Source organism: Nicotiana tomentosiformis, chromosome 6 (assembly GCF_000390325.3).
Source record: "Nicotiana tomentosiformis chromosome 6, ASM39032v3, whole genome shotgun sequence".
Lineage (NCBI taxonomy): Eukaryota > Viridiplantae > Streptophyta > Magnoliopsida > Solanales > Solanaceae > Nicotiana > Nicotiana tomentosiformis.
Window position 1 is genome coordinate 14,623,899 of NC_090817.1, and position 19,949 is coordinate 14,643,847.

The following is a 19,949-nucleotide window of genomic DNA, read 5'->3' on the forward strand; positions in this document are numbered from 1 at the left end:
CAGAGTGCATCATCTAACTTTCTCGCCCAATCCGTTCTTGTAGCATTCACAATCTTTGTCAAAACACTCTTTATTTCTCTGTTCGAAACTTCCACTTACCCACTCGTTTGTGGATGATATGGGGTGGCAACCTTATGGCGTACCTTATACTTTTCTAACTACTTTGCAAAGGCTCGATTACAGAAGTGAGTGCCTCCGCACTGATTATTGCCCTTGGAGTGCCAAATCGGGTGAATATATTCTTTCTCAAAAAACCAATTACCCCATTTGCATCATTTGTAGGGAGGGTTGCAGCCTCCACCAATTTGGACACGTAGTCCACACCTACAAGTATGTACTTGTTTTCATACAAGCTGACGGAAGGCCCTATGAAATCGATTACCATACATCAAACACTTCTACCTCCTGAATTGGGTTCATAGGCATCTCATGTTGACGGGAAATATTCCCAGTTCGTTGGCATTCGTCACAACCCTTCACCCATAAGTGTGCATCTTTGAACAATGTCGGCTAGTAGAAGCCTGACTCCAGAACTTTCGCAGGTGTCCTTACTCCCCCGAAGTGGCCACCATATGGTGACACGTGACAAGCTTGCAAAATAGAATATTGGTCTATCTCGGGGATACATCTCTGGATCATGTTATCAACACAAATCCTGAACAGATAAGGTTCATCCCACTAATACATGCGACAGTCACGAAAGAACTTTTTCTTTTGAACAGAGGAAAGGTCATAGGGAACAATACTGCTTGCTAGGTAGTTTGCAATGTCTGCATACCATGGCGCTACCTCAAGGATCGTGGTTAGTAGTTGTTCATCCGGGAAAGTCTCCACAATATCTTCCCCCTCAACCTTCTTTTCGGCTCCTTCCAGCCAAGACAAGTGATCAGCCACTTAGTTCTCCATTCCTTTTCGGTCACAGAATTCCAAGTCAAATTCTTACAACAGTAGCACCCATCGAATCAGGTGAGGCTTTGACTCCTTCTTATCAATTAGGTACCTGAGAGCAGCATGGTCAATATAAATAATTACCTTCAAGGCTATCAGGTATGACTTGAATTTGTCAAATATGAATACCACTGCTAGCATATCTTTCTCGGTCACTATATAATTTAGTTGTGCACCACTCAAAGTTCTACTTGCATAATATATTGGATGCATGACTTTGTCTTTGCGCTGCCCAAGCACTGCTCCCACAACATAGTCGTTTGCGTCACACATCAGCTCAAATGGTTGCTCCCAGTCAGGTGCAACTATGATAGGTGATGTCACCAGCCTCTTTTTTAATTCCTCAAAAGCTACCCTAGAGTCATCAGAAAACACAAAAGGGTGGTGTTTTTCAAGAAATTTACACAAGGGGTTAGCAATTTTGAAAATGTTTTTTATAAACCATCTATAGAACCCGGCGTGGCCAATGAAACTTCTTATTGCTTTGACGGAAGTGGGGTGGTGGAAGCTTTTTGATCACATCAACCTTTGCACGATCTACCTCAATGCCCTTACTCGACACTAGGTGGCCCAAGACTATACCTTCTTGTACCATGAAATGACATTTTCCCAATTGAGTACCAGATTAGTCTTGACACATCTTTTCAACACTCTTTTCAAATTCCTTAGGCAATCATCGAATGAGTCACCCACCACCGAGAAATCATCCATAAAGATCTCCATGATGTCCTCTACCATATCCGTGAAGATGGCCATCATGCACCTTTGAAATGTGGCAGGTGTATTGCATAGGCCGAACGGCATCCTCCGGAAGGCATAAACGCCATATGGACAGGTGAATGATGTTTTCTCTCTATCTTCTAGGGCAATGGAGATTTGATTATACCCCGAGTATCTATCCAAAAAGCAAAAGTGGGACTTCCCAGCCAATCTATCTAGCATTTGATCAATGAACGACAAGGGAAAGTGGCCTTTTCGGGTGGCCTTGTTCAATCTTCTGTAGTCCATACATATTCGCCATCCCGTGACTGTTCTTGTTGTTATAAACTCATTTTTCTCATTTTGCACTACAGTCATCCCCCCTTTCTTAGGCACACATTGGACTGGGCTGATCCGGTTGCTATCGGAGATGGGGAAAATGATCCCCGCATCTAACCACTTTATCACTTCTTTTTTTCTCAACTTCCTTCATGTTGGGGTTCAGCCTTCTTTGATGTTCTCTGGAAGGCTTGTGTCCATCTTCCAGTAGAATCTTATGCATACAGAAGGCCAGGATAATATCCTTAATGTCTGCAATGGTCCAACCAATTACAGTTTTGCACTCACTCAGTACTTGCAAAAGTTGTTCTTTCTGCACATCTAACAAACCAGATGAGATAATAACATGTAAAGTTGAGTTAGGTCCCAAGAAAGCATACTTGAGGTAAGGTGGTAGCGGTTTCAATTCCAACTTTGGTGGATCTTCTATCGATGGCTTAGCTAGAGGAATTTTTCTTTCTTCTAAGTGCAACGGCTCAAATTCGAGCTCTCTTTTCCAAAACCCTTGGCCTTCAAGAGCCAACACCCACTCCGCCAAATGCTCTCCATTTACTTCATCTAAGTTCAAGTGACAGGCTGCTAGAGGGTCTTTAGCGTTCAAGGTCTCATCTCCCTCCTCTAAAATTACATCCACTGCTTCTATTAAAGAGCAGTTAGCAAATTCACTTGGTCGCTGCATAGATTTCTGCACATTGAATATTATCTCTTCATCATTTAGTCTCATTTTGAGCTCTCCAGTTTAACATTCAATTAAATCTCTCCCATTGGCCAAGAACGGTCTTCCCAAAATTATGGGAATCTCCTCGTCACCCCGGCAGTCTAGAATGACAAAATATGTTGGGAACACAAACTTCCCAACCTAGACTAATACATCATCAAGGATACCAGAGGGCCTCTTCACTGTCCGGTCGGCTAGCTGTAGTAACATGGACGTGGGTCTAGCTCTTCCTATGCCTAACCTTTTGTAGATATCAAGTTTATGCTTGCCCCTAAATCACACAATGCTTTAGAAAAAGCATAGTTGCCTATCGTGCATGAGATTGTGAAACTCCCTGGGTCTGATAACTTCTCAGCTATGGGTATCGTCATGACTACACTACAGGTCTGTGTCAATGTAACAATGGACAGGTCTTGGAAGTCGAATTTTCGAGACATTAAATCTTTTATCATTTTGGCATACCCAGGCATCTCTCGCAATGCATCAATCAGTAGAATGTTCACCTGTATTTATTTCAATATCTCCATGAATTTCTTATATTGCTCGTCCTTATGATATTTTTCCAATCTCTGCGGGAATGGTGCTGGAGGTCGCTTCTTTCCTGTGATTTGAGTTTTATCTTGCTCAGGCACTGCTTTTACTGTCGTTTCTTGTGCTACCTTAGTCTCCTTCGCAACCTCTTTTTCTTTGCTTGTGCTCTCTTATGCATGTTGTACCATCACCTCAGTTAACCCTATTGAATTATCGATCTCAATGGGTACTGGCACAAGTGTTTCAGTAGGTCAGCTTTCGCGAGCAATCTCTTGCTCCAGATCTAGGTCTCTACCATTTTGTAGACTTACTGCCATAAGCTATTTCGGGCCCTCATCTTTTGGATTGATCTGTGTGTCTGCAGGTAACGTCCCTTGGGGACAATTGTTTAGAGCCATAGAAATCTGTCCTAATCGAACCTCAATACCCTTTATCGCTGATTCATGTGAGTCCACTCTGTCTTGCATTTTTCCGGTGGTCCCTATTAGTTGTTGCAATATTCCCTTAAGTTCAGCAAAACCCATCATTTTGTCTCACAATTTGTTGTTGTTGATAAGCCAGCTACTGATTTTGCTGGTTGTAACCTTGTTGCCTTTGGTAAGGCACCACTTGACCATGTGGTTGCATAGCTCCAAGATTGTAGTTATTATTGTACTGCAGCTGTGCTGGTCTATATTGTTGATTATGTTGACCAAAATTCTGATCACCTTCCTTCTGTCCCCCAGAGTTGGCTACATAGTTCATATCTTCCTGATAGTGCTGGTGGTCACCTTCTGCAGTCCACGAGCATACATACGGTTGGTTAATGCATGGTGTGCATAAGCCCCCATTAGTTGCGTCTACTATGTGTACCTGCTGCTTCTGGCCTGATTCATCGATCTTCTTGGTGAGGATACTCATTTGCGTAATTAGAGTAGCCATATTTTCAACTATAGAGTTGTTTGGATCCAAAGACACATAGTCAACTACAGGAGTGATCGTAGAGTCTCTTGTCATCCATCCTGAGTTTTAAGCCATTTTATCGAGTAGGATATTGCATTCTCTGAATGATTTGCTCAAAAATGCTCCACCCGCTAAAGCATAAACATTAGCCTTTAAGTTGTTTGTCAATCCCATGTAGAACCTCTTCCCCCAACATTTGCTATGGAATGCCATGATGTGGACACTTAACAAGCATGCCCTTGAACCTCTCCCACAATTCTTGTAGTGTTTCTGTTGGTCTCTGCCTGAAGCTCAATATCTCATCAATTTGTTTGGCAGTCTTTTTGGGTGGGTAGAACTTGTTTACAAATTACTTGACTAATTCCTCCCACGTAGTGATGGAGTTTATGGGGAGTGAATTAAGCCAAGTCTGAGCTTCTCCCGTCACCTAGAATGGAAACAATAACAACTTTATTGTGTCCGGTGTCACATTAGGTTGCCTTTGTGTGACACATATCGACAGGAAATTTTTCAGATGCTGTTGAGGATCTTCAATGTAAGACCCTGAAAATAGTCCATTGTTCTGCAATAAATATAGCATGTTGTTTGTGATTTGAAATGATTCCGCTTGTATTTGAGGGACTGCAATTGCGGTTGCTAGATTTTCGGCGGTGGGTTGTGCCCAATCATATAAGGATGCTTCTAGCACAAGAGGTGCCACACCCTGATTGTTCGGGTCATTATTTCTATTATTTGAATTTTCTATTACGTCATCCATGTCTAGTTCGTTTCGTTCTGTTGTTGTCTGTCTTTCTTGTTTGCACGATTCAATGCCTTGAAAACTTTCTCAGGATTTGATAATCCTTCGAGCAATTCACCAGTTCTCAAGGAGTTCCTAGGCATGCACCTGTAACGCCCAAGACTACAAACGTTAAAATTTCAATGTATTTGTTTAAAAAAATGAAGAAAATTGACTACACTAAGAATTCTAGCAATTCTTTTAGCTGCAATTAATACACCATTAAATTCCCCGGCAACGGCGCCAAAATTTGATCACGCCCAACTATGCCGTATAAAAAGGACTAAGCAGTCGTTGTAAATATATTCCGGCTAATAAGTCCGGAGTCGAATCCCACATGGAATTAACCTATCAAACACAGCTACTAGACTCGCACGACCTCACGCAATCAATCTTCAGAAATATTTAAGTGATAATCTGGATGTTTACTAACTAAATATTACATAATAAAAGTGCAACAATTAATAACTAACTACTACGGTTTGTAGACAAGAATTGGAATGATCTAAGGTTATGATTTTCTCTATTGTCGGAATCTTTTTCGCTATATTTTCTATAAATTTGCCTAAGCTTTCTCTATCGATCATGAGCACTCTGACTGTCGTAACTCTCTCCCGAGTAATTACTATAATTTACTAGATATATTCTCCCGAATTACGCTATCTGGCATTAATTACGGCTCACTCGAATCACACCAAGGTTTCGTTATCCCTAATCCCACCTTTAAACCCTTCGTATTGATCCCTCATATACGTTAGGAGTGATGTTGTTCAACAACTACCTAAATATGCACTGTCTCCTGAGTAATACATACTAAATAGGCACAGTCGATTGAGGGCCCTTCAATCAACAACAATAATAATATAGTTGAACAATTAGAGAAAATACTACGACAAATCTATATTAACGTAACAGGAAAATCATCCTCCAATAGGTTCCATCAAAACCCTAGATTATGAGTTTAGCTACTCATACTCATAATCACAATATCCAAAGTATTTTGCATAATTAAATTACAAAGTAAGGATAAAGAGATGTAGAAATCGATGAGTCTAACTCCCAACGGTTGTTCCACGAGTTATCCTTGCCTCCGGTTGCAAAAAGTACTCAAAAGTGACATTTTTAGGTCTATTTATATGTGTAGGAAAAGACTTAAGCGTGTAGGCCAAGTCCTAGTCAAACCCGGAGACGAAATAAGTCTTCAAAGCTCGGAATGTGCACGCCCAGATCTGGCCTCGCGAGGCATAACGCCTGGTGGACCTCGCCCCAGGCCTGGCGTCGCCAGGTATAAGGCCTGCTCGATCTCGCCTACTGCCTCACCTCGCCAGGTCTCTCGTCAGCTACAAGCATGGCATCGCTAGGTATCTCGCCAGCTACAATCCTGGCTTCGCCAGCTTCTCCTATTCAACTGCTCTCGCGCACGCTTTCGACTTGTAAATATCCTTTTTTTCTCTACTTTTATCTCCAATTCACCTACACATAAAATAGACTCTGTTATGCACGATTAAAGTGTAGTTTATCGTTAAAGCATTTAAAATGCAAGGCAAATAATGTACGAAATTATGCAATTATAGCCACGCGGCAACAACCTACCACAGAAGGCTGATAGTTTTCTAATAACATCACGAGCCTCTGAATTTTTTTACCTCTCCCACACGTACCACTAACCGTAAGACCCCTTTATATATCAAACGCAACCCCCTAAAGTGGGGCACTATAAATTAAACACTGACAGTGCCTCAGCTAACTGTCATGGAAGAAACGACATATGAGGTGTATTTCGTGATTCAACAGGCGGCTGGGTGCTGGGTTTTGCGGGGTATGTTTTCCAAGGATCAAGCCTTGAATTAGAACTCAAAGCTTTGCTCAGAGGCTTGCAACTGGCTATGCACCATCAACAATTTCCCTTGGAAATCAATGTGGATGTTGCTGATCTTATTTCCCTCTTACAAAACTCACATACCCATGTTTCTTCTCTTGTTAATGATTGCAGGTTCATGCTCAAGCAACTGAATGATCCAATCATCAAACATGTTTACATGGAGCAAAATATAATAGCTGATACCTTAGCCAAGTATGGAACCACTATGACGGATAGCAACAATGGGTGCCTCCTACACTCACCACCACCTTTTGCTATGGCTCACTATTAGAAACACATCATTTTCTCACGAAAATTTCCCACGAAAAAATTTTCAGTGACAATTCCCACATAAATACAATGGAAAAATTAAAATTTCTTTTCCTAAAAAAACAATAACCTTTGCCGGTGACTATTCGTGGGAATATTTTGGCGCAAAAATGCGCATAACTTTGTTCCCTCTAATTCTGTGGGAAGAGTCATTAAAAATATAATTATATCAAAACTGAAAAAATTTCCCAGTGAAGATAGTGGGAACTTAAATATTTTTTTTTTTTTTTTTACATAATCCCATAGACTTAGTGTGAATGGATATTTTTAAATTTTTAAATTTTTCTTATTATTATGAAAACGATTTCCCACGGAGATTTCCCAGGGTAGTAGTGGGAAAGTATTATTATTCATGTAACCTTAAGTTTTTCCTCATTCTATTCACATAGTATTTCCTCTCTGTATCTTCCCTCCCTCAAGACGCCTCCCTTCACATCGTATGTTCCCTTCTGTATTTTCACTCCATATCCAGCTAATCTAAACCCCCTTCTCTCTCTATCTCTCTCTCACACACTCACCCTCTCCTTTTTAGTTGTTGATTTTTCCCCAAAGTACTTTGAAACTTATGGATTTTATACTATTTCAAACCCTAGGTTTAAAAAAATTAATATGAAGCTAATCAAATTTCCCTCTTTCTTTTCTTTCTCGATTTATGGTGTCTATGTATCTGTAGATGCATTTCTAGTATTGTAAAATTTGGTAATCTATGACCATGAAAGACATAATTTTTTTTATAAATTTTGTTGCAGTTGAATCATCTTGAGCTTGCTGTCAATCTTGCCAAAAACGGAAACATTCCTGGTGCTGAGAATTTGGTAAGTTAAAATCATGTTTCTCAAGGCACTATATTTTGAATTGATTTCTTGATTGTATGGAGATTAGAGTGTCAAATGGTGGGATATTTTTAATTTGATATGTTAATTGTATAAGGATTATTACCAGCTATATAGTGGAAAGAGAGAAGTGGATTGCAAAAAGTACAACAAATCTGTTAATACCAGAACACTGGTCAGGGGAAAAAATCTTCCACCACTTAACAGAACCATAAGCTAATATCATAAACACATAAAGTGGCACAACAACAGTCATAACATGATATAAATTATATAAAGTTATCATCTTTGGCTAGTTTCTTGAAATACCCAGATCAAGAAAACATACAAAGAATACAGAATAGTTGGGAAATAGAAGAAAGCTGATGAGTAGGAAGAGGGAAAAATTAAGTAGGGTGTGATGTGTTGGTTAATATAGGCAAAGTTATGGAGGAGCATGCGTTTTGGTTTATGGGGTTGTGGGGAGTTTGTAGAAAGGAGCAATAGTTGTTGGCATTATCAATAGAGATACAGAAATAGAGCTTTGAGAGTTGGGAGGAGGAAAAAACTTACCTGCACCGGGTGTTTATACCATGTTAAGTTAACGTGTGCTGAAAATATTCTCCTAAACTGTAGTTCAGTTAGTAACCCCACTTGGGCTATTATTGTCTTCACAAAAAAAGTCGTTAAAACATAAATTGAAAAATTCTTTTCAAGAGTAAGTTTGATAAACTTTTCATGATCAGTAATAGTGTAGTTATGCAAAGTCAAGTGCAATTGATGAAATTCTTTCGTATGAGTTTATTCTTTTTTAATATACATGTTTGTTGTTCCACAAACTAAGCCATTTACCTTTTGTGTGGTAATAGCATATCGAAATAAAAGGCCACACATATTCACCATTAGTAGACAACAGACAGTATGGAATTTTAAGATGTTGAGTATTTTTATATTAATACTTATTCAAGGTTATGTGCAAAATATATGGTACTTAACTACGGTTAAGTACTAATAATTATAGTTAAATAAAGTAACATGTGTTATTTGTTTATTTATTGGTCGGGTGTAAACACCTAGTACAGGTAAGTTTTTTCCGTTAGGAGGAGAATAAGCTTGCACTTCTTGCAGTCTCCAAAGCAAATGGTATTTTTCTAATTATATTTGCCTACCCTTTGTTCTTTTCCTCTTTGTTTCGAGTTTTGTTTGGTTTTGATAGAAATAGAGAGAGAAAATGGGTGTTTGATAAATTGGTATAATTTGGTCTGGTTAGTTGGTATATGGCTCTATCTTCAATGGTTACAGAGAAAAAGCATTTTGGTTAAGAGGTGGTGTCCCTTTAAAAAGTATTTTCTCATTCTGTAAATTAAAATAGTATAGTATTTTCTTTTGTCTTTTTGCACTTTTGTCCAAACAACCTTCTCGTGTATGTGAAAATGATATAAAGCAGTATTTCCCCCTCACTGTTCTTTATTAAGCATTATTAAGAGTCGTTTGGTTTGTCCATTCCTAGTTTGATGTATTATAGTGATTAATCTCAAGGAAGTGGTTCTATGATAAATTAAAAATGTTAGTAAACGTTTTCATAGCTCTTGAAGAATAATTTTTCAGAGGTCGTTTGGTTAATGATGTAAGAGTAATTAATCTCAGCATAAAATTCTAATATAAAAATGATATTAAGAGTAAAAATAAAAGTTTATTCTTGTTACATGCATTGTCTCTTGAGAGTATAAATGTTAAACTATTATGATAAAGTTCTCCTTTTCTTTATATAAATATGTAGAGCTCTTCCAGAAATGGAGATAGAAAGTTGACAATTTTAAAATACACAGTTTAATTTGTTTGGTTGTCAACTTGTGTAGTTATCTTTTAACAAGGACCATTAATCAACTAAAATATAATAAAACAAAGTATATGATTAGTATATAGTGGTCAAATCCAAAGTAGTCATCTTTATCAATTTTCATGTACAAGGAATAGTTTATGAAACATTGTTTCATGACGTTCCACTGAGTGAATAAAATAAATTATTTATTTCCTTATCTAATTATTTTATATTGTATTGTGTAATAGATGGAACGAGATCGTAGATGGATGTATGATAGAAATTATCCTAATCGTGGGGGGTTGAAGGAAGAATTTGTAGAAGGTGTTAAAGGATTTATTGCTTATGCAAAAACACTTCTTGAATTCCGTAATGAAGGAACAATTAGATGTCCTTGTGCTAAGTGCAAATGTATAAAGTTATTGATACCGGAGGATGTTAAAGTTCATCTTTACAGAAAGGGGTTTAGAGAAAATTATTATATGTGGACGGTTCATGGAGAGAACTACAGTAATTTAGCTGATGTTGACTTTCAGAATCTTGCTGGTTGTGAGAGTAGTACATTATTTGAGAAAAATTATGATAATTCTCAAATGCATGAAATGGTGTCGAATGCTTTTGGGATACACCCAAGAGTTCAATCCCAACAAAATATTGATGAGTCTCCCAATGATGAGGCAAAGCACTTTTATGAATTATTAGATGCGGCTAGTCGTCCACTCTATGAAGGCTCAATACACTCGGAGTTGTCTGTTGCAGTTAGATTACTAACTATCAAATCGGATTGGAATCTTTCTCAAGCGGCCATGAATGCTATAATTGGGCTTATGGGTGAAGTTAGTCCGAACATTAACTTACCCGGTGATTACTATAAGGCTAAGAAGTTAGTTTCCAAGATAGCACTTTCCTCAACAAAAATTGATTGTTGTGAAAAAGGTTGTATGTTATATTATAAAGATGATGCGGCACTAGAAGCGTGCAAATTTTGTGGATTGTCTCGTTTTAAGGAAGTCACAAATGCCAAAGTAAAGAAAGTTCCAATTAAGAGGATGCATTATTTACCTATTATACCTAGGTTAAAGAGATTGTATGCGTCAATGAGTTCCGCTCCTCATATGAGATGGCACCACGAAAATAGAAGGGCACCTGGTGTTTTGTGTCATCCTTCAGATGGAGAAGCGTGGAAGAATTTTGATAGGATGTATCCTGACTTCGCTAATGAACCAAGAAATGTTAGGTTGGGTTTGTGTGCAGATGGATTCACTCCTTTTTCTGTGTCTGCTACACCATATTCTTGTTGGCCTATTTTTATTACACCGTATAATCTTCCGCCAGAGATGTGTATGACAAGTCCATATTTGTTCCAAACTAGCATAGTTCCGGGTCCAAGTAATCCAAAAAGTTTGATTGATATATATTTGCAGCCTTTGATTGATGAGCTAAAGTTATTGTGGCAGGAAGGTGTTGAAACATACGACATATCAACTAAACAAAATTTTAAATTGCGTGCTGCTTTGATGTGGACTATTAATGACTTTCCTGCGTATGGAATGTTATCTGGATGGTCGACTGCCGAAAAGTTAGCTTGTCCTTGCTGTATGGAAGACACAAAAGCATTCACTTTGAAACATGGAGGTAAGACCACATGGTTTGACTGTCACCGTCGGTTTTTGCCAATAGATCATGAGTTCAGGAGAAATACTAGTGCATTTATGAAGAATCGAACTGATTATGATGAGCCACCAGCAACCTTGTCGGGGGAGAAAATTTGGGAGAGGGTTAAGAATTTTCCTAAGGTAACAGAGTCTCCATTACTTAAATTACCTGGTTATGGTGTTGAGCATAATTGGACTAAACAAAGCATATTTTGGGAGTTACCTTATTGGAAGCATAATCTTCTTCGACATAACTTGGATGTCATGCATATTGAAAAGAACTTTTTTGATAACTTATTTCATACTATAATGGATGACAAAAACAAGACAAAAGATAATTTGAAGGCGAGGATGGACTTACAGGAATACTGTAGGCGAAGAGAATTAGAACTACGACAAGAAAATAACAGGATGGTGAAGCCTAAGGCCATTTATTCATTCAAAATGGATGACAAACGAAAGATCTGTGATTGGGTTCGAAATTTGAGAATGCTCGATGGGTATGCTTCAAACTTATCCAATTGTGTTGACATGAAAGAAGGAAAGTTGATGTATATGAAAAGCCATGATTGTCACATTTTCATGGAATCATTACTTCCTATTGCATTTAGTGCATTGCCTCAGAGATTATGGAAACTCATTACAGAGATAAGCTTATTTTACAAAGACCTATGTTCTAATACATTGAGGGAGGAAAATCTAGTTTTGATGGAAAGTAACATCCATTTAATCATAAACAAACTGGCAAAAAAATTTCCATGTGGGTTTTTCAATGTAATGGAACATCTCCCAGTTCATCTTGTAAGAGAGGCACGACTTGGAGGGCCTGTTCAATGTAGATGGATGTATCTATTTGAGAGGTAATAATCATTAATTATTTTTTCTTTATGTTTTTTTATTACACTTCTTCCCATCTAAAATTATGCTATGTAGGACTATTGGAAAATGTAAACGGACGGTGAAACAAAAATCCAAGATTGAGGGATCAATATGTGAAGCATATCTAGTTAAAGAAACTTCTCATTTCTGTTCATATTATTTTGAGCATCATGTGCCATGTTTGAGAAATAGGCCAAATCGACATGACGAAGGTGATAATGATCCTTTGGCACCGTCGCTATCCATATTCAATCAACCCGGTAGAAGTTCTAAAAAGTATAAAAAAAGAAATTGGACTGGGATGGAGAAAAAGTCAGCTACAACACACGTGTTGCTCAACTGCCCCGAAGTTCAACAATTTTACGAGTAGGTTTGAAATTATGTTATTGACCTACTTGCATGATCTATTATTATTATTTTAGCTAATAAAATTTATAAATATGTGGGACAGATATTTTGTGAGTGTGTTTGGCCAAGATGCTGTTTATCCAAGGTTTTCAGAGTGGTTTAGAGATTATGTAAGTGTTAACAAATACCAGATTCTCAGTTTTGTACAAGTTATATTTTCTAACTTCTTAATTTTGTTCAACTCTATATAGGTTCATAATCCATACAATGGTATAGGTGATCCATTTTTGCGTGATATAGCTTGGGGACCTATTCCTCAAGCTAAAACTATGTCCAAGTACTTTGTCAATGGATACAAGTTTCACACGGAAAAATGGTCTAAGAATAAGAAAACCATTAATAGCGGAGTGTGGGTGAAGGGTGGTGATGGTGACCAAGATGGAGATATTGATTATTATGGTGTACTCCAGGAGATTTTAGAAATAGAGTATGTTGGTTGGCCGAAGAAATGGCTGGTACTTTTTCGATGCAAGTGGTTTGATCCAACACCAAATAAAGGTACAAAGGTACATCAACACTATAAAATAGTTGAAGTTAATCACACGAGGAAGTATGCAAGATATGATCCATTTATCATTGCACAAAATGTAAAGCAAGTGTATTATGCTCCTTATCCGTCGTCGTGTAAAAATAAGACTGAATGGTGGGTAGTTATAAAAACTAAACCGGTTGGTAAAGTAGAAGTTGAGGATGCACTAGATATAGCATACCAGAATGATATATCAAGTGTTCAACTAATTGTGGATAATGAATTAGCACATGAACTGCATATTGAAGGCGTGTATGAAGAAGTTGATCCTTCAGTTCAACAACATTATGGGGCTGGAACATCTATGGATAATGAAGAGGCAGATTCCGCTGATGAAAATGAATTAACTGAGGAGGAAGAATATGATGATGAAAATGAAACAAGCGAGGAGGACGAAATTTCTGATGAAGATGAACTAAGCGATTAGGATTGACATGTTTGTTCTTTTTACTAACTTGTATGTTATGCATTTAAATTTGTTCCTAAACATATTAACATATCTTTTCTTATGCTATATTATTTAGATGGCTCCTCGAGGTAAAGATCGTTCAGAGGGTACTGCAGCGGAGAAGGGTAAAACAAGAAAGAAAACAAAAGTTTCTAGTAACTTAGGTATCACTACCTCTCCCCCACATGCACAGTCTACTTCGCATATGCCTCTACCTACATGCCCGTTATCTTTTCCACCTCCCTTATACTCTATTCCTCACCTAGGGTATAACGTTCCCTCATCTACACCCTTTTTTAAACCTACATCTTCCCAACACATGCCTTCACTTAGGCCTAGCGTACCCTCATCATCATCTTACCCTATCATGTCATCATCATCTTGTTCGGTCGTTCCTTTATTATCTCTATCTGCCATTCAATCACCAGTTTCTCCAATTATTCATTCATCATCTTCCTCTGGTATGCTCTTATCATTTAGTCATCCTGCTAGGAACTCTTCAATGCCTTCGTATAAATTCACTCCATTTTCGGGCATACCCTCATCATCTTGCCCTGTCATGCCATCATCATCTTCTCCAGCCATTCCTTCATCATCTTTTTCTGGCATCCGGTCATCATTTTCTCCAATCATTCATTCATCATCTTCATCTGGCATGTCTTCATCATTTAGTCATCCTGCTAGCTACTCTTCCATACCTTCGTCTGATTTCACTCCGTCTTCATCTCCCAGCATTTCTAGGCCAGATATTGGAGTCGATGGTAATTCGACATCCCCATACACCGATAGTGATACAACTACACATCCTCATACACAGACTTCTACACGAAGGCATGATCCTCTAAATGTTGGAAAATATGATGATCTTCGGAGGTTGATTATTGTTCCCGATGGAGCAGGGTAAATATTCATCTTTTTAATTTATAATTAATTCTAAATGTAGTTTCTAACTTGTTTTAAATTCAATGCAGCTTTTATCCTCCCCAGGCTACGAAAGCCGTAGTTGAATCGATGTGTTCATTTTATTACGCACCATGGAGGTTTTGGTCCGATGTTCCAAGTCACATTAGGGACAGAATGTTTGATGAATTTAGGATAAAATTAATCTTTTTCTTTAGTTTTCAACTCACTATATTCATTCTAACGTGTTTTATTTGCAGATGAAGTGTGCATGGTCACGCGATTTTGAAGCTGAGGTACGAGTCGTTTTCTTTAAGAAATGTTCTAATAGGTTGTCTGATATGCTTCGAACTGCTCGAGAAAGTAAAAAGAGGCCAAGTTGGATTCTTGATGATTCATGGGTTAAACTTCTTGAGTATTGGAACTCTCCGAAATTTGAGAAGAAGAGCGAACAGGGAAGGGCAGCCCGTTTGTCCAACAAGGGTGGCTCGGTGCATACATGCGGCTCAATTAGTATGACGGCTCATCGAAGAAGATTGGTAATGTATTTTTTATATTTTTCTTGATTTATAACTATTTTAGTTACCATTTTTTAACATATTATTTATTTTTGTAGGAAAAGGCGAAAGGAAGACCAGTTACTCATGATGAGGTGTTTGAGGAAACCCACATGAAAAAGTTAAAGGATGGAACAAAAACGACTTGGATTGAGCCGCGCGCTGAGACAACCCATGTAAGATTAACAATATTCTTCACATATATGAATATCAAAAATACATTTCTACTCATGGCATTCTGAAATGCTCTATCATATGCTTGGTGTTTAAGATGTGTTTGCACTTATTAGTGCAGTGAGCTTATATTGTACAATGCACGCATTGGATATTATTTCTTAGGCATATAGATTGGCCAAAGAAATCTTATTTAACATGGTTAGTGTTGGACTTTCTCCCAGTTATTACTCATATTCGTGGCTTGTGGATGTTTACTGCCACCAGAATAATGATATAGATGTTGTCTCATTAAGAGATTGTGCAAGAGAGGTAGAATTGATAGTGCTGAAATTTTTTCCACATTTTGCAAACAAAGGGAGTGCTTGGGGATAGTCTAGTATATGCTACTCTTGTAAATGCTTACTTTAAAGTGGGGAATCTTGACGTTGCTTCATATTGTTAGACGAGATATATAGAAGAAGGCTAATGATAACTCTCAAAATCTACAAAAGTTTTAATGTTTCTTACTATGATGAGAATAGCCTTTTAGATATGTTTTGGAGTAATGTGGTGCAAAGAAGTCTGATTTCAAGAACCGTTTACAATGACATCCAGCAATTAAATATATAGTCTTACAAACAAATTGGTTGCAAAAGCTTTTGGCTCTTGAGATATGGTTATAGTAGCTGGATGGTGTGACATAAGCATCGACACTCTATGTTGTTTTTTATGATTCTAATTGTTATGACGAGAGCACACACTGTCAAATTCTCTCTATTATAAACTTGTGATTCCAGGATAGAACTATTTAAGGAAAAGTCAGCATATTTCTTAGTTTCTGCATGTCCAACTATTGGTCCGGAAAGCATAAGGAACAAGGGATTTATTGGATGAAATGCCATGTGAAAAGGTTGGTGAACAAATGGCAATGATTAAGTCCAGCAAGGCTGCTACGCTTTTAATCTTTCCGTGTGTTTCACTTTAAAGTTTGAGAAATAAAGATACTTATTTGCATAAATTTTCTTTAATAAAATTTACTTTCATAATAATTGTAATTTTTTTACAGGATAATTTCAAACGAATCTTGGAGGAGTTCATTCAAAGCCAGCCGATTGATGATCAAGGTAGGCCAATCCAACCAACCCAAGAGGAGATCATGGACATGTGGATTAAGGCAGCTGGTGGCGTGCATAAGGGGAGAGTCTACGGCCTTAGATCAGAGTTTAGTCTCGGCCGTCGTACTTCTGGATTGTCTGGTTCTTATTCTTCGTCACATTGCTCGGTTGATCTGGATGAGTTTGAGCAATTGAATAGGAAGGTAGCGAAAATTACAGAGTTGTATCTTCAAGAAAGGGCTGCAAGGGAAGAAGAGGCAAAGCGAAGGGAGGAAGAAGATAGGCGAAGAGAGGAAGAGGAAAGGCGAAGGGAGGAAGAAATGAGGCGAAAGGACGATGCATTAAGACTTGTCACTAGTGATGTTAAAAGTCTCAAATCTCAGATAAACTCCCTCTTAGCATATGGTGCATTTCCCGTGCCTCGTTCTCCAGCAGCATCTGATGATAACTAAAGAGTAGTTTCTTTTATTAGTTTGTCTTAAATGGTACTTGGATGTTGAATTTGAATGTTGGATTTTTTGAGTTTTTGTTCTACTCTATGTTTTGTTGGATATTGTTTATGAAATGGATTGAATTAGATGTTGTTTATGGTATTTGAATGCTTAATTGTATTTAGTCTTGTATTCGTGGTTGTACTTTCTGTTTGGCAGGTGGTGTAGTTCTAAAAATAGATTTTGTGATGAAAATATTTACCAGATTTCCCACGGATTTCCCATCAACTCCCTGGGAATTTTGCCCATATTTTTTCAAGAATTTCAATATTTCCCACTGATATTCGTGGGAATGTTTATAGATTTATTTCTAGGTTATGCATATTTCCCACTGATTCCGTGGGTAAAATAAAAAAATAACTAAATTATTTTTATTACTTCCCAGAGATTCGGTGAGAAACTTAGGAAAATTAAATTATTATATTTTCTTCTTTTTCCCACAGCGGTCGTTGAAAAATACACTGTGTGGCCCCACCAAATTCTCGTGAAACCTTTTGTGGGAAACTTCCTGGGAATTACCCACGAATGTCCTGGGAAATTATTTTCCCACCAGCCATTTTCCCACGGAGCGCCTCCCCTGAAAATATCGTGGGAATATTCAAATTTCATACAGATTTCCCACCGATTCTTCCCTGTGAAAAGACTGCATTTCTAGTAGTGGCTGCTTTCAAAGCAGACTTCCTTGGAGTGCCCACAAAACGTCTGGGCAATGTTTGTTCTTTTGCATCCCATTCCCCCTATGTAAATTCATCCCAAGCAACGACATCTAAACAACATCTTTTTGTTACTGATCCCTCTAGGGATCAGCTAAATAGGGGTGTACCTGTAAACCCCTCCCTACTAGTTAGTTCTTCTGTTGTAAACTCGATGCATGACCTAGCAGATGCACCATGTCCCTGTAAGCACTACGTTTTGTTATTATCTTTCACCAAAAAAAAAACACGAAGATAGCTGGACACTTGGTTTGTAAAATGTACTGAAAGTCAGCTTAATCACGTAAATGAAGAGAAACATTAAGCTAATAAGGGGAAAAATAAGACACGCAGATAATGAAAAAATCATTGGCAAAGAGATACAACTATTGATTGCAAAATGGTTAAAAGAAAACAGTTATTCATCCATATTATTCATTTAAAAATAGGTTGGATAATGAACTTTTTAAAAACGGATTAAATATGAATAAGAAATATATTATCCACTTAGAAAATTGATAACTATATGTTTAACTTTTACATTTGCAAAGTATCAAATTGAGGTCCTTATGTTTGAGAGACTAGGAATTCTTCCAAAAGTGATCATATTCAAGAAGTCATGGATAATATGAATATACATATTATCCACCGGTTAATCCTTTTTTATTCGTATTAAATGTGGATTGGGTCGGTTAATTTATCCATTTTTTATATTACCCGTTTTCGACCCGCGCCATATCCGACCCGACCTGCTAGCTTGTCACCCCTAGGTACAACCAACTAAGACTGAACACTAGTCCTCAAATCAAGGAAGTATTTCAAGCTAAAGATCTAATTGCAAATTCAGATTGATAGGTGAAAATAAAGTAAAATTAACAATTGCAAGGGATACTGTCGTCAATATTACAAAAGATTTGAGTTGCTATCAACTAATTACAATTTCAAATATTGCAAAAGACTTGTTTGCTTTAAATAAAGTTTGAATTACACCACAAACGTTTTTATCGTCTTTTTGATATAATCGTCTGATATTCAAAATCTATTGGCTCACTAATTGAATTTGTATTATATAGCACCCATAAATGTGAAGATTTCTCTACCAAAGATTTCTTTTATTCCTAGTATTTCAAACTCAAAACTTCTAACTAACTAAAAATGAAGATAACTATCCTATATCTCATAGTGGTAGAAGCTTTTATCTTCTTCCTCCTTATTGGAAAAGGAGAAAAGAACATTTTTTTAATAGAAAGAGGACTTTTTCTTGGAATCAATCTCAATCATTTGTCTAACCATTGTTTCCCTCAAGTGGGACTACCTCATTTAATACTTCAAATGCCTTATCTAAAACAATGGAGTAACATTTTGTATTCTTACTATTTGTTTACAATGAGAGATCTTTCATATTTTAAATTTTTATTCTTATCCCTTCTTGCCATAATACCCACTGTGTTGAACAGAGACGGAATCAGAATTTTTTCGTTGATAAATTCTAGATCATAATTTTAATGGGTCATGAATAGATTATATGTATATATTAAATAAAATTTTAAAATATAACTACAAAAAATTTACCAAAATTATTCTATTCTATAACATTGTGACTCCGCCCCTATACTTGGACGGACACCTGTTAGATTTATTGGAGCTACCACTTTACCACTCAACTTCATAGAATCTACTTTAGTGAATCTACTTTAGTGAACTAATATCTATTGTTTGTGACGACATTGGAGTACTTTTCTGATTTGGAGAAAATAATATTTATATATTCAATTTTTTATTTGATTAATTTTTTAGATTTTTCTTGAACATCTTTACCAAACAAGTTTATTAGTGAATTACCCACAAAAAAAAAAATACTGTTGAAAAACGGGGTAAATTTACCCTTTTCAAGAAAGATAGGATCCCACATCTCACCCCTTTCCTGTTTCTCTCTCCTACTACACTTTAATCAACAACATATCTTACTTTATTTTAGATACTTTTGGAAGTGAACGATTTATTAGCATATAATCCAAAAATACTTCCCACGCACTGAAGATATTATTTCTTGTAAATTTGAAGTCGGTAGAAAAAGGGGTTAACTTAAATAAATACAATATAAAAATGTTCTAATATAGTTAAACTACAGTCATCTCTTTAACAATAATTCACTATAACAATCAAGTTTTCTGGAGCTAATATTTCATATTATGTTATAATGTTCTCTATAATAATATTTTATTATAACAGTTAAAGATATTCGAAATAGACGAGAATGTTATATGGATATTTGACCGTAATTGAAAATTTTGTGAAGCTTTGTGAATGATCCCAAAATGTTTTATTTTATTTTTTCT

The 19,949-nt window shown here is 36.9% G+C and overlaps 1 protein-coding gene and 1 non-coding gene across 3 annotated transcripts; both read left to right on the plus strand.

Moving 5' to 3' along the window:
* The first annotated feature begins 4,383 nt into the window (after positions 1-4,383).
* On the plus strand, positions 4,384-4,490 carry LOC117277598 (small nucleolar RNA R71). The gene has a single exon (XR_004507907.1). It is a non-coding gene; the product is annotated as a small nucleolar RNA R71 (small nucleolar RNA).
* A 5,092-nt stretch (positions 4,491-9,582) lies between these two features.
* On the plus strand, positions 9,583-16,715 carry LOC108945763 (uncharacterized). 2 transcript variants are annotated; one of them, XM_070177139.1, is made up of 4 exons: positions 9,583-12,295; positions 14,671-15,138; positions 15,216-15,332; positions 16,379-16,715. In XM_070177139.1, the coding sequence occupies exons 1-2, from the start codon at positions 10,029-10,031 to the stop codon at positions 14,861-14,863; spliced, it is 2,460 nt and encodes an 819-aa protein (XP_070033240.1). In that variant the 5' UTR covers positions 9,583-10,028; the 3' UTR covers positions 14,864-15,138; positions 15,216-15,332; positions 16,379-16,715. The 2 variants fall into 2 exon arrangements, with proteins under 2 accessions (XP_070033240.1, XP_070033241.1); XM_070177140.1 differs by lacking the exons at positions 14,671-15,138; positions 15,216-15,332 and having other exon boundaries at positions 9,584-12,680.
* The last annotated feature ends 3,234 nt before the right edge of the window (positions 16,716-19,949 follow it).

What these genes read in the sequence shown, in the direction of transcription:
- LOC108945763 (XM_070177139.1), top strand. Translation starts at nt 10,029, where the DNA reads ATGGAACGAGATCGTAGATGGATGTATGATAGAAATTATCCTAATCGT. An exon ending in TGGATGTATCTATTTGAGAG is followed by an intron (nt 12,296 to 14,670) that starts GTAATAATCATT and finishes AATTCAATGCAG; the next exon opens with CTTTTATCCTCCCCAGGCTA.